The 14,791-nt window shown below is 34.0% G+C and overlaps 1 protein-coding gene across 1 annotated transcript in view; it reads left to right on the top strand.

Moving 5' to 3' along the window:
- dre4 (SPT16 homolog, facilitates chromatin remodeling subunit dre4) overlaps nt 1–14,791 on the top strand; it is a 122,529-nt gene that overhangs the window by 82,269 nt on the left and 25,469 nt on the right. The window contains exons 17-20 of the mRNA XM_085825766.1: nt 2,739–3,001; nt 5,612–5,730; nt 7,193–7,318; nt 10,125–10,313. Coding sequence (XP_085681892.1) covers nt 2,739–3,001; nt 5,612–5,730; nt 7,193–7,318; nt 10,125–10,313 — 697 coding nt within the window. The remainder of the gene's footprint in view (nt 1–2,738; nt 3,002–5,611; nt 5,731–7,192; nt 7,319–10,124; nt 10,314–14,791) is intronic.

Below are 14,791 nucleotides of genomic sequence, written 5' to 3'. Positions count from 1 at the left end.
TTGAGGAAGAGCATATAATCTGGCACAATTCGCAACAGATGGGATAAGCCAATATTTTAAGTTGCTTGAAATGATTTGTGAAGATTTGATCACAGTTTTTATTTTTGACAAGTCCGAAGGTGAAGGATCTTTAGGGATTGGATTATATATATGGTCCTTCGTTTAAGAGTTTAGTGACACCATTCATGTAAGTGTTCTTATCCATGACGACTATCTGGCCACCTTTGTCGGCTTTTAAAATGATAATATCCGGGTTAGAATGAATTTTACGCATTGCAGCTCTTTCTCTCACAGTTAGATATGGTTTCAAAGGTTTATCATTGAATTTCACATTAAGAGCGATAAGATGCCTAATCATTTCTTTCTGTGAATCTGAAACTTTACTGAACTTGAAAGCTTTTTCGGTAGGAGCCAAAATCTTTGGAATCGAGGGTTTACAAGTTTCTGAGAAGTTAAAATTATATTTTAGAATTCTCTCTTGTTCTTCTGAAAGACTAACATTAGAAATATTAACTATTGGCTTTATGTTTACAATGGGAAGGTTTTTTCGAGCTAATTGAACTGGAAGACTGTAAAAGAATTTTTTCGAATTTACTGCAAGGGTGTTTTTATGACGGTTAACTGCATTCTCCGTTCTACCAAGACTTTTGTTCAAGGGCAGTGAATTTTGGATATGAATTAGAGAGTTCCAGATGAAGCTTATCGAGTTCATGTTCAATTTTGGACAATTGTTGGTGTGTATCCCTTATGATGGACCGAAGTAAGGCAAGCTTGCAATTTAACAGAATTCTTGAAACGCGACTGGAAGGTTTTTGATTAGATTTGATTTGAATAAAATTGGGGATCAATTTTTTGCATTTAAGTAAAAAGTCAAGATGATTCAGGAATTTTTGCCGTTTCAGGCGGAATTTAGTGAAACGATTAATAGATGAAGGCATGATAAAATATGCAGAAAATCAAACTAAATTAACTAAGCAATAATAAATAATAAAGCACACACAAAACAGCAGAAAAATCCCTCACTGAAACGAATAGAAATCAAAACATTTGTAACCAAAATGCATGAAATCAGACAAGCAAAGCACAATATCCAAATATACGAAACATAAACAGAACTTTAAAATAGCAAAAATGTACTTGCCGAAACCCATGCTATCACAAAATGGCAGCCATACTACGTGCAAAAAAGGAAGCAAAAAGTAAGCCGTTTTTGGCTCCGAAACACATACAAATGCAACACGACGAAAACCACATGGAAAAAAGAAAACAAAAAATAAGCCTGTTTGGGGCTTCTATAATTAAGACGCAATAACACGCCGAATAAATACTAATTCAGAAGTCAAACAACAAAAACCAGCGTTATATTTTCAAAATTTTCGCAGGACTAGTTTCGATGGTTTTACCGCACCACCATCCTCAGCTGCAAAACCGCAAATGAACAAGGTAGGAAATAATGATTAGATAAGAAAGACTGGATAGGAATAAGCAAGTGGTGCCATCTGTTGGCGAAACCAGAACTGAAACATAATTTCTTTAAAGGCCGAAGGCAAAGTTGGATTGGAGTTAATATCGTTAACTAGAACAGAAAGATTTTTTTGAATTTGAAATGCCTCTAGAAAATCCAATTCTCCAATGGAAAAGGTTTTTGAATAATTTTGGCAGCAGAAAAATTCTGTATGAATATTTATTCGGTGTGTTATTGTGTCTTAATGTGAGATTAGATGACAAATTCTCATTGTACTTTCAGTCGTTCCAGGGGTCAAAAATCTCTTAAGAGGATATAAAGTAATAACAAAACTGTTTTCTTTATAAGCTCAAACTAATTAATTTCAATAAATACACATGTAAGTAGTGTCATACTTTTCTGCTGTATCTTGTATTGTGCCATTTGACATGCTTCACACTCATTTAATGTTTTGAGTATGCAAATCAGTAGAACCAATCCTGCAAATTAAAAAAGATTTCACTGCTTGCTGTTCTCTAGAAGGTTCAAATTTTAATAATTTGTTCAAGAGAAAAACTGAAGTAGTAATTTATATAAAATTAGTAAAGTAACAACCTTATGTTTAATGTAGATTTTAGTCAAGACTATAAATTTTAATAGTGAATAGGTACAGGTCAATCTTCATCAGGAGCTATGAAATCTGCAGCGAAAGGAAAGCCATAATTGCATTCATTCCCAAAAGAAGTTCCCTTCATTGCAGATTTCTTTGCTCCTGATGAAGGGGACCTATCCCTGTTTGCCCATGAAATTGATAGAGTGTTGGTTGAAATATATGTCAAACATAAACTTGTTGCTTTGCTAAGTTTGTTTTTACTTTGGCTTGTTTCTCTTCTCTCTTGAAATAGTAACTATTGGGTAACATTTAATTTGGGAATGTTTCTAATTTCAGTGGCTGCCAGAAGCAATTCCGAATATTGACCATTTGATATTACAGAAAATTTAATGATATTTTTGATTTTAAACAAAGGATACATTGTAATACATTTAGTGATTTTTTTAAAACTTTTCTTGAGAAAAATAATATGTATTCCAGTGTAAATTTCTGGTATAATTAAAATGCATGTCTCTTTACTGTGGTGTCTCCATATTAAGATTGTTATTACTGACATGCTTCACATGTATAAATTTTTGTATTATCTCTCTATATATATTTATTTGGTAGGATATTGGAGAATTAAAATAATTTTAAATTATATAACGGTTTGTACATAAGTAAAATCTTTTTCAATTTTAGCACATACCGAAGCACAAATTCAAAAGAACCTGGAGAAATATCTGCTCCATGTTCAAATTTAAATACAGCACATAGACTTATTAAAGAAGTTCAGAAAAAATATAAAACAAGAGAGGCTGAAGAAAAAGAGAAAGAAGGTATCGTGAAACAAGACACTTTAGTTCTGAGCTCAAACAAGGGTAATCCAAAGGTGAAGGATCTCTATATTAGACCAAACATTTACTCAAAAAGAATTTCTGGTACTCTTGAAGCGCATACTAACGGTAAGCATAATTTTAAATTATTTAGCCATGTTATAGTTTTATATGTATTTGATTAAAGCTTATTTAGTTTTCTGATAAATCTTGTAATTATATTTTGTTAGGTATGTGTTAAAAAGTTTTCTTTTGTGTTAGTTTCTAGATATTTTATATTGGTATATATTGTGTAAAAATATCTTATAAGTGAAAATGTTTTTGTCAGATGTTAATCTTATTTTATAAGCTAAAAATTTTGTATGGAGATAATAAATTTAATATTTTCTATCTTGGAAAGATTTTGAATCATTAAAAAATAGCATTCTTCATAGATCGAGTTCTTGGCGAAATGTGTTATACTCTTATGTTAAGACGTGCCATTCAATTTATAGAGGGATCATTCTGTCTAAAAGACCTATGTATGAGAAAAATTTTAATGCCTTGCTCTTTTAAATGTGCTATTCATTGATTAGTATAAGTATCTGAAGTGATGGGAAGGCTTGGGCTTAATACAATATGAATATATTTTCAGTTAATTCTTCATCCAGTCTGGTATACCTAAAAAAATTCCCTTTGTGTACACAGAAAAATTGAATGGAAAAGGCTTTATAGGTTGCTGATAACCTTCTTTATTTTTACTAGATGGTAGCACAGAGAAGGTTACTGCTAGGTTGTGAAGCTTTAAATAGTATTCATTTCAAGATAGATTTTTGGACTTGAAAGCAATTAGCATTTGCTTTGAAAGCCTTTGATGTGAAAAATATAATGACTGCATTTTTGAAATTAAGTTGGGGGGAAAAAATGCTGTCTACCCATGCCATTTAAATGTAAGAAAAGAACTCTGAAGAGAATGGATCTGCCATTAAGAAGAAAGATGGTTAGTGTAAATCTTCAAATGGTATAAAATACTGATGCTCTTTTAGGTCATCAATAGAACAAAGTTTAGAACTTTTTTAACATTTGGATTTGCCCTTTCATCTGTATAAAATTCAAATGGGCAGGAACTTCGTACAGGTGATTCGATTAACAGATGCACTTTTGTTGGATTTAAAAAACAGGAACAGAGAAGTTCTGAACAGTCTAATTAAGAGTTACAATTTCATTTATCTGGCCTAGTAAGCAAGCAAAACTGTTCACCATGGGTTATCAAAACCCAGGAATTACACAAAAATCATAGTATATTTCAAAAATAGTATGGTTTGTTCTGATGTCTTCTGCAATAATTGATTCATAACTTTTTCCCATTGAATAACAGCACTTTTTGCATGGTAGAGCCACAAATCACTTAGAAAGATTCATAATGGATATATTATACCATATATGCTTTTCCGTGGCTATCTTATCTCTAGAAATGGTGATGTCGAATGGCAAACTAAAGTTCCAAGCTTGAGAAGGATTTTAGATTTACCGGTAAAATGTTATGCTGGGTTGGCTATAATATGTTTTCACGATTGGCTGGCTAAGTACATGCAACAGAATGACATTTTCAGAATATCATTTTAAAATATTTGTATTATCTGGGCAATGGTGTGTAATGTTATGTTTAAACATGTAACGTAACATATAACTTTAATATGCTGAATGTGTACTTTCATGTGAAAATTGGTACAGTACAAAACCCGAGATCCAGAATCATTGGGAGTTCAGTGATTCCAGATTTTGGAAATGTCCAGATTTTAGATCAGCAGTTTAAATCTAATAAGGCAATATGCAGGAATTGTAAAATTAAAAATATAAAGTATTATGACCTTAAGAAAATCAAAGTTTAATATATACTTGTTTTATTAAACATTTTCTTTAATTCTGTAGATATACATGATTTCTTGTTCAATTACAAAGTTCCACAGTTTAAATACTGTAATTGCTGTATGAAGAATTTCTCTAATTTTATTCCTACCCTACCAATGGTTTGGATATTAGATCATTCTGGATTTTGGATTTTATACTGTATATCATAACATAAAGAATTTTTCTTATTTCACTAACGTTTAAAAATAATAAACTGCATTGGTGGTCTTTCAATAACGGGGTATTCCTTGATAGTGAAAAATACCAATAGATTCAGTTGAATATTCATTATAGACATAAAGGTAATTACTTTATCATTCTGAATTTGCCATATTTACAAATAGCATATTTTCTTCCAAATGTCTAAACTCACTGTTATTTGCATGTCTAAGACAGCTTCGCGTGATTTCTTTAACAACATGGCAAAGTTCATGCTGACTCTTATGCTGATATACATTTTGCAGAAGTGGTGTTATCTTAGTCTGGGTTTTAAAAAGAATTTTGAAGATGACTTCTGGTAGTTATTTTTAATTTTATTTTCTAAAATCCTTACTTATTAACCGTTAAAAGTAACAGCTTTTAGCAGCATGGATGTATTGTTGAAATTTGGTTATTTATAGGTAAACAAATGCAAATGTCTTATATTCTGTTGTAAAAATTGTAAATCTTGGGGAGAAATGTAATATGTTCACTATTGAAATATCTCCCTCTTCCTAAAAATATTCTCCCACCCCCTCTAAAAGAAGTTTGGGAATTTTCTCTCATTAATATTTAGAAGTCTTGTCAGTGTGCATAACTAAGATCTTGAATTGTATGAAGCAGAAATTGTTAAAACTATTTCTCTCTTAGGTTTCAGATTTACTTCTGTTCGAGGTGATAAAGTGGACATACTATATAATAACATAAAGCATGCATTTTTTCAACCTTGTGATGGAGAGATGATAATTTTACTACACTTTACACTGAAGGTAGGTTTATTTTTCATTTTAAAGATCAATTTTTTTTAAATAACTATTTGTGATCCTCTGGTGCTCTGGTAGCTTTAGCACTTGCTCTTCTGAATGTTTAAAAATATGTATTTTAAAAGCTGTTAAAATTTATGTTATTATTTTGTTCAAATAACATCACCAAAAGGTTTTCAATTACACTCTTTCTAATGTAAAGTACATTCTTTACTTTAATATTATACACAGACATTTTGTTGAAATTGTGGCCCCATTACCAGATGCAAAAGAAAAATATTAGGTAATGTGAAAACCTTCTCTCTCTCTCTTTTTTTTTTTTTTTTTTTTCACCGCAGTTTGTAATATGTGGTTGTAATGGAAGTTTACTGCCAAAAAGTATTCTTAATAAAGTTAGAAGGGGAATATGAAAGCAATACCTTTAATGTGGGTAGTAAACATCACCTAAATCAATGATTTTTCTGAGACCATTTTGGTGGTTTCAAAGCCTTTGGCCTAGAAACTTGGTCGCGAGTTCAAAAACAGAATAACCTCATTTAGGACGTCCTGTGCAGAATGGAAGATAGCACCAGCAAGATTTAGCTGCAGGTGTAAAAAAATGTGGAAATTCAAAGGCAGTTAAATGATTTTCCTTGACAGCAGTGATAACGTGAACTAGCATCTCACCGGATGCTAGATCATGTTGACACTGTGTCAAGGGTTTTACCTTTTTCAGATTCTCCCACGGCAATCATACCACATAGTTTATACAAATTTAGAAGTAATAATACTTCTAGGCAAATTATCACTTTATATTTTTATGTGCATCTGTTATCACTTTATGTGTGCGTTGGAATTTTAGTAGGCGTATTCGCCTTTCGTTCTTGTGATTTATGCATGTATATTAAAATTCAGTTCATAAATTTTGTTTCAAGCTCAGAATCCAAAATGAATACTGAGTATCTCACATTTATGTTTGTCTTGCATTGTGCATTGGTATCAGCAACATTATGAAACCCTTAATTAATTAGTTATAGAATGAATGAATTAAATAGTTGTAGTTCTTTTAAAATGTGTTTGTTTTTAGAAGCATTTTGAAGGCTTAAATTTCTTTCTACACTTTGCTAAAAAAATACATTTTCATATTTTGTTTTGATGTGTTTAATACGAGCAGAAAAATTTTAGAACAGTTATGTGGCATAATTTGGAAAACAACACATAGTACATTTTACTGTGTATTAATTTTTTTTATTTAGAAGTTAAGAGCACCAAACCAATCACAAAGAAATTTTTTTTTAAAATGAAATATTAAAAATGTTCATGTTTTGTGGTAATTTTTGCTGAATAATACTCCATGTTATACATTTACATGTTTATTGTTCTTTTTATTGGTTTATAATAATTTATGACACTTACTAATGCTAGTCTTTTGATGTAGGTATTTCTTGCATAATTTATATGCACTGTAATGTTTGTATATTTTTTAAAGAATGCCATCATGTTTGGAAAGAAGAGAAATAATGATGTTCAGTTTTACACAGAAGTTGGAGAAATTACCACAGATTTGGGAAAACATCAACACATGCATGATCGAGATGATTTAGCTGCTGAGCAGGTAATACAGTCTTTCTCTCCTCTAAAAAATAGGGATATAGTTTCAACTTTTTTATACTGTGTTAATTGATATTAACATTAAAATAATTCCAGATTTTTGCAAGAGATAACTAAGAAACAATTATGAGATTAATTAAAATTATGTAGTAGTAATGTGCACTAATTAAAAATATATGTTGGCAGCTATACAAGGTTAGACATTGAGACTTTTTAAGTTGCCAGTGTCTGTCTGTGGTAGATTGTGACACAAATGGAGCAGCTGGTCAGCAAGTTGAGGCATAGTTGTACACGGCTGAATTTGCCCGCTCAACGTGGCCTAAACATTTTCAATAGGCGTGTCACCAGTTAAGATATTAACATGCAGAAGACATTGTGGCCAGTCGAGGGCACCAACATGCTAAAGACATTGTTATGAAAGCCGTGTCACCAGTTAAGATATTGACATGCAGGCCAATCGAGGGCATCAATAGGCTAAAGATATTGTTATGAAAGCCGTGCTGTGTGTAACTGAGCGTTATCCTGATTGAGAACAGAACTTGGATGATCTGCTAGCACAGGCAGTACGATCAGCTGCAAAATGCTGTCAATGTACCTGTAAGCAGTCAGAGGACCTCACAGCATGTCTAATGGTTAACAGCTGTCACACCATCTGTTCCGGCTGTGTGTCGTTCCGCAACAAGTTATACATTGGTCCACCTCTTCATCTCGAGACACGCCATCAGCATTGAGAGAAAACTTATTCGTTGCTGAAGATCAAATTCTCCAGACACTGTCCAGCTTGAGTGAAAAAGGCACTGTGCAAGACGACACTGCTTATTGTGGACTGTCAAGATCTAAATCCAGCATCACCTAGACTTCTGCAAATTTTATCCCCGAATCCATGCAAGTTCGCAAATGACGTTTAATTGATGCTGGGGTAACTGTTGTTCCAGACAGAGCAGCTCTTTTAATTGCGACATCATCTCGTGTGTTGGTGACACAGGGACCTCCCAAGCCCCCATGACATCTGGCTGTGCCTTCACTTAGCCTGTGGTTCCAGCAATGTAAAGCAACCATATCCCTTTGACCAATATTCTGGCCGATCTCCCTGTTCGATTAACTAGACTCTTTTAGCTTATAATAAGACTCCACTCAAAGTGTGACAACTGTTTGTAACACCACCGAGTAGGTATGAAAAACATCTTAGAGCAGTTGTAAATGCTGTGACTTGCTGCACCTGCTTTTTTACATTCTACCAGCTGCGCACTTAGAGGCATGCTGCATTGCTACTCCACAATGCTGCATTATCTACACAATTAGCCAAACCACATTTGCATCAAAAATTTTTCAAGTTGGATTTTCTGCTCTCAGCTGAGTTTTGTGTTGCTAATACTTATTTTTAAAATTGTGTATTGAGCAGATTTGTTGTTTAATCAGCATGTTAGAAGATTCCTTTGATATGGAGTTTATATCTAAGTTGTTCTTCAGACATACTGCTGGTGAATATAACTAATGTTTTGTAATGTAGAAAGTTTAATATACAGTATAATTTTTAGGCACATTAGGTCATTTAAGCTAACAATATATTTAGGCATTCGTACAATGGTAAATTTCAAAGGGATTAATGATGTCATTAATACTGTATAATTCAATAACTGTTATCTTGAATTTTTGTCGTTGAATTGTGTTGAAAGCGTTGCAGGTAATTTTCTCTGTACAGTGGAACCTCAAGATACGAGGGCGAGTATCAGCGAAAAATTCGTCTCTAAATACTAGCATTGACTCCAACAATGAGTAATGAGCCAATCTGTTGGTATGCATAACGCTATTTCCTGATCTGGCTTGACTTGGAGAATTCCCTCATCAGATCACTCAGTGTTCTTTGATCTACGTGTTTGTGCGCTTGTGAGTTAATTATATTTTACATTTTACATGAAAATAATTATTTTGCGATGTCTCCCAAGAAGATTGATGCCTCAGATAGTGCTGCGAAGAAAACGAAGGAAGCCATGGCCATTGAAATTAAGAAAGAAATCGGATAAACATAAGCATGGTGTAAGAGTGACAGAATTGGCTGAGGCTTATGTTCGGCATCAACGATCTGCATTGTTCTGAAGAAGAAGGAAAAAATTAAGAAACTTCAGTGGCCAAAGGAATTACCGTTCCTTCCAAGCGCCGTCCAAAACTCCTAGATGTTGAGAAGCTGTTGTTGGTGTGGATTAACGAGAAGCAATTAAAAGGTATTGTCAGATGTTATCATAAAGGTAAACTACGGTTATATTATTTACCAGTGTTATTTATTAGAAAAATTGATTTTTATACTGATATTTTAGGGGGTGTGGAACGGATTAGCTGGATTTCCATTTTTTTCAATGAAAAGTTTGTTTCTGGATACAAGAAATTCACTGTACGAGCTTAATGCTGGAGTGAATTAAACTAGTATCTCGAGGTTCCAGTGTATAGTGTGATGGTTGTAAAATTTTAATAGTCAGTACTATTGAATAACTTTGATAAGGTAGTTTTAAACATATTTTCAACAACTGTATCAAAGAGGGAATGAATTTTTTACCTCTGTCGGGAGATTGTTTGTAATATTTCTATAAGTAAAGTTCTCTGAATGCAGCCCCCCCTTTTTTTTTGTTATTGTATCCATATTATGTTGTTAAAATGCATAATAAAAACTCTTAAATCATTCTTCATCTTTTAAATATCCCAAATCATTTGGAGACTTTTAAAATATAGAATTCTTGATGCATAAATAACAACTTCTACTATGCTTGTAATTAACATTAAAATGTCAAAATTCTGTAGATTTTTCTCTACTTCAGGCTGAGAGAGATTTAAGACAAAAATTGAAAACAGCTTTTAAAACATTTTGTGACAAAGTTGAGCAGATGACAAAACAGGAAGTTGAATTTGATACTCCCTTTAGAGAGCTTGGTTTTCCCGGTGTACCATATAGAAGTACTGTACAGCTGCAACCTACCTCAGGATGCTTAGTAAATCTTACGGATTGGGTATGTTTATTTTTATTTTTTTTTTTCCATATCTCTCTGTCTCTCTTTTTTTTTCTTTTTTTTCTTTTTCTTTTTTTTTTTAAACTTTTTGAATCGCTTTTCAAAATGTTGCCACCAAATGTGATTGCAATACATTTCAAAAAAATCAATAATGAAGAGCCTACATATATATGTATGTATGTTGTATGTTCCTCACATTATGGAAGATGACATTACCTTAATCATCATCATGATAAATTTTTAATACACTTAGTTCTCCACCTGAACATATGTGCCTGGAAGCCCGACTTGTGAATTAATTTATTTAATTATTTTGTACAAATTTATGATTTCCCCCTCCCCAAGGAAACTCGGTGATTTGAAAGTAAGCAGTGGCAAAAGTATTCCAAATAACACATCTTTTATCTCCAGCATGCAAGACTGTTAGTATTTGCAAAAGTGTAATATATTTATCTTTCCGTTTTAATTAACAAACTCAGCTGTTGGAGAGAAATGTATTGTAATGTACTTTCAGAAATGATATACTTCTGCATGCCATGTTGTTACCATGAAGTAAAGCCTAAGCTATAACTTTGAAATTTAATCTTAACGATCATTGAGAGAAAAAGTAAGTGATTTAAAAACAATAAACACAGTTCTTAAGAATATTTTTTCTTCTTTTTTAATCTTATACATTTAAATAAAAATTTATCATAAAACCGTAAGATGTCTAATTAAAAATATTAACTACTTTTGTGAAATTACAATAACTGGAATCATTTAAATCATTATATACTTATTCTTTTTACTTCCTTGTACGAAGCGAAGGAAGTAAGACTGTAGTCACGAAAAAAATCGGAGTACCATGTTTCAATGAAAATATCCATTTTAACCATTATCGAATGCAATTTAGCGATGTTTTTGTGTGACATCTGTACATAATGACAGAACAAAGGACACTCCCCCCCCCAAAAATAAATTATAAACTGACTCTGCGGTTTTACCATCCGCGGCTACATCTTATAACGACACTGAACTTGACACCCCCTTTTTTTGCAGACCTCACTCTCTTTCATCCGCCTCCCACACTCCTTTCACCCTTCTCTTTCTCTCCCCCCCACCCGATCTTTATCAGAAGTCGAGTAAAAAGATGTTTCTACATCTTGACACTCGAGAATAAAATACGATCTGTGTGTGATTTGTCGAAGTTGTTCGATAACGCTGATAAAAGATACACTGCGTACCAATAAGTATTTGGACACCTGTGATAGAAAAGAAAAACTAACCTTATTCAAAATCAATAGTTGGTAGAGCCTCCACGAGAGGTAATTACAGCGTGGACCCTCTGTGGCATACTTTCCACAAGTCTTTGTATGACAGCTAGTGGTATTTTCTTCCACTCGGCTTGGAGAAGACATAGAAGTTCCATCACAGATTTTGCACGAGTAGTGCACCGCTGAATTCGGAGATGCAACTCGTCCCAGAGGTTCTCGATAGGGTTCAGGTCTGGACTCTGGGCAGGCTAGTCCATTCGATGAACTCTATTGGCAACATACTAAGCCTTGGTTAACGTCAAAACATGACAACTGGCATTGTCGTCTTGAAAGTAACAGGGGTCCAACCTGTAAAACTACCACAACGTAGGAAGAATATTGTCATCCAATATTCTTCCAGTTGAGTGCAGTAGGCATCGGAGTTGAGCTTACCATGAATGGGCATCAAGGGTCCCAGCCCATACAAGGAGAAACACCCCCAGACCATAATTCCACTTCCGCCGAACTTGACTGTTGGCACAATGCATTCTGGCAGGAGACGTTCTCCAGGTAGACGCCAGACCCAGACCCTCCCATCCGAACGGTAAAGGGTGAACCTTGATTCGTCACTCCAAAGAACCCATTTCCACTGATCTACGGTTTAATTTCGATGTGCTTTGCACCACATTAACTGAGCAGCACGGTTGCACTTTATGATCAAAGGCTTATGGGCAGCAGCACGACCATGAAAACCAAGCAGATGTGCTTCCTTACGGATGGTATTCATTGAAACAATACTCCCAGATGCCTGTTGAAACTCCTCGCGGATGAGGGCTATTGGTTGGGTGCGGTTCTTCCGAATTTCTCTGAACAGCACTCGTCGGTCTCTATCCCCCAGTTTCGTTGGTCTGCCGACTCGGGGCACATTCCGACAATCACCGCTCACCTTCCTCTTCTTAATCACATAGGCCACTGTCGATTTTGAGTACTTCAGATCGCTAGATATGTCCCTTAAGGATCGGCCACATTTGTGATACCCGATAATTGTACGTTTCTCGAAATCAGAGAGCTTCGAACTGCGAGGCATCTTGCATGCGACTAAAGCCGATGCTGTTTCCTACACGATATATATACCGGTCGAGTCCGTGACGTAACTTAGGACCGCAGATATCGTCATTTGCATAGGTGTCCAAATACTTATTGGTAGTCAGTGTATATTTTTATGGTGTCTGTACGTATGTATGTATCTCGCATAACTCATAGGATTGTTATAGCATATAGTTGTGCACCTCTCTTTTACGTGGCAATTGCCCGCACCAAAAGTATAATATATATATATATATATATACCCACTTTTACTCATCTCATTTAGCTTAGTTTTTTATTCTGATATGTTGGTAAATTGTTCTTAGTCTTTCCCCCCCCCCCCCCTTAAAAATGCTTGAATTATGTTACTATCTTCTGGTTAAGATTTTTATGCCTTAGTTAACTTCTGCGCAATAGTTGTAGAATTATCAACAATTTAAAGTTGCTTAAGTGCAGCTAAGTCTTATTTTTTTACCATAGCAGTGATATATGTTTGCTTATGAAACTTAGCAGTATGGTGGATTTGTTGCTAGTCTAGAGAACCTAAGCCTCGCAACAACAAAGATAACATCTTCTGTTATTATTGTGAATTGCTTAGTCCAATCTGGAATTATCATTTAAGTTATTAAATTGGCTCATATATTGACTCAGCATAGCGTTCACAACAAATTCAGTGTCTTTTTGGCCAAGTGAGGCCAAAAGTAAACTTTCGGTTTTGTGCACCGAAAAATCTGCCTTCTTCCCCGCTGGCCGAATAGCTTGTTTTTGCGTAGAAAGTCTAATTTTAATTGTAAAAATTGTTCTTTAACAGGGTTCGTAGCAGTCCTTACAAGTGCTTATAAGTCCTTATATTTGAAAATAAAATATAAAGGCCCTTATAGGTGCTTACTTTTTCTTTAAAGTCCTTATATTTTTGTTTTTAGCGCTTATTTTTTGCTTTTAGAGCTTTTTTTAATGAACGCACATCCCCCCCCGAAACTAAATAAACAACTTTTCTTCCTTATATGGAACGTCAGATGGTGAATTATACTCCCGGAAATAGCTTTTTCCCCTATCTCTGCAGTAACGTAACCTATGGTGAGCGAGAGAGTAGACAGGTGCATGTCGTTCTATTGGTCAAAGAATTGAGAAAACCGTAGAAAATTCCGGTACATTCGGTATTCTTTTTCCTCCCACCCAAATACTACACACGTTGGAATTTCTATCAAGATTTTAATAATTTGCATTCTCGTTCTGCGTGGTCAGTTCATATTCGTGTTTATTATGATCGTTATGCTTATATTATGAGCATATGTATGAATATTTATAATAATATAGTTGCAGTAGCTGCTGAAATGTAGATAAACTTCCAAAAAGAGGTTTATTTTTACACAGATTAGCTTTCTAAGGAATAATATTCGGAATGGCTTAAATAAAAGGAAAGTAATTGAATAGTCAGAATAATTTCTTTTCTTTTTTGCCAGTACATTATACAGTACGGAGGTTGGGAGGTTCTCTCCTTTCTCCGCAAAATCTGTAATATTGAAGCAGCAGACTTTTTTTTTTTTTTTTTTTTTTTTTTTTGTCACTGTCCAATCTGGATTGAATAGGACTATAAGTTTTGCGGTCTACCCAATCCAAGCGAAGAATGATTCTATTTTGGAAATTTAAGGGTCTGTTCAAAAATTAGAATCAAAAACACCCCGGATTAGTAAGTTTCTTTCTTTTCCTATTTTATTCTCCGAATACCGGCAGCTGTTGATTCCGATTGCGTAATATCATGTATGAAGGAATTACGCCGCACGTATTGCGCAATAACGTTTGCGGTATTTATTTTGCAGAGATAATTAATTTTGATGTTCAGTCTGAGATTTATTTATGGACACTTAAAAGAGTTTTACTGTTCTTTCTAAGCAGAATATTTCTCAGTTCCGTTGGTCTATTTTTATATGATGCACATATCGAAATGTCAAAATCATTTATTTAGCCGAGAAATCTAAAGAACGGCTACAATCTCCCCCGCCTCCTCTTTTTCCAGTTACGCTCGACTATACGGAATATTTGGCAATTTCCGAGTATGCGAGTTAGTTAAGCTTTTACTGTTAAAGGATGACTGCATGAAGCAATTTCCCGTCTCCTAATTTCAGAAATGTTCCTCTTTTTTACTTAAATTACTTTGCT

Source organism: Stegodyphus dumicola, chromosome 10 (genome assembly GCF_044657685.1).
Source record: "Stegodyphus dumicola isolate Sdum_Otavi_A_Nest chromosome 10, ASM4465768v1".
Taxonomy (NCBI): Eukaryota; Metazoa; Arthropoda; class Arachnida; order Araneae; family Eresidae; genus Stegodyphus; species Stegodyphus dumicola.
Note: the sequence above shows the minus strand (reverse complement) of the source record. Positions and strands in the feature narration are given on the sequence as shown.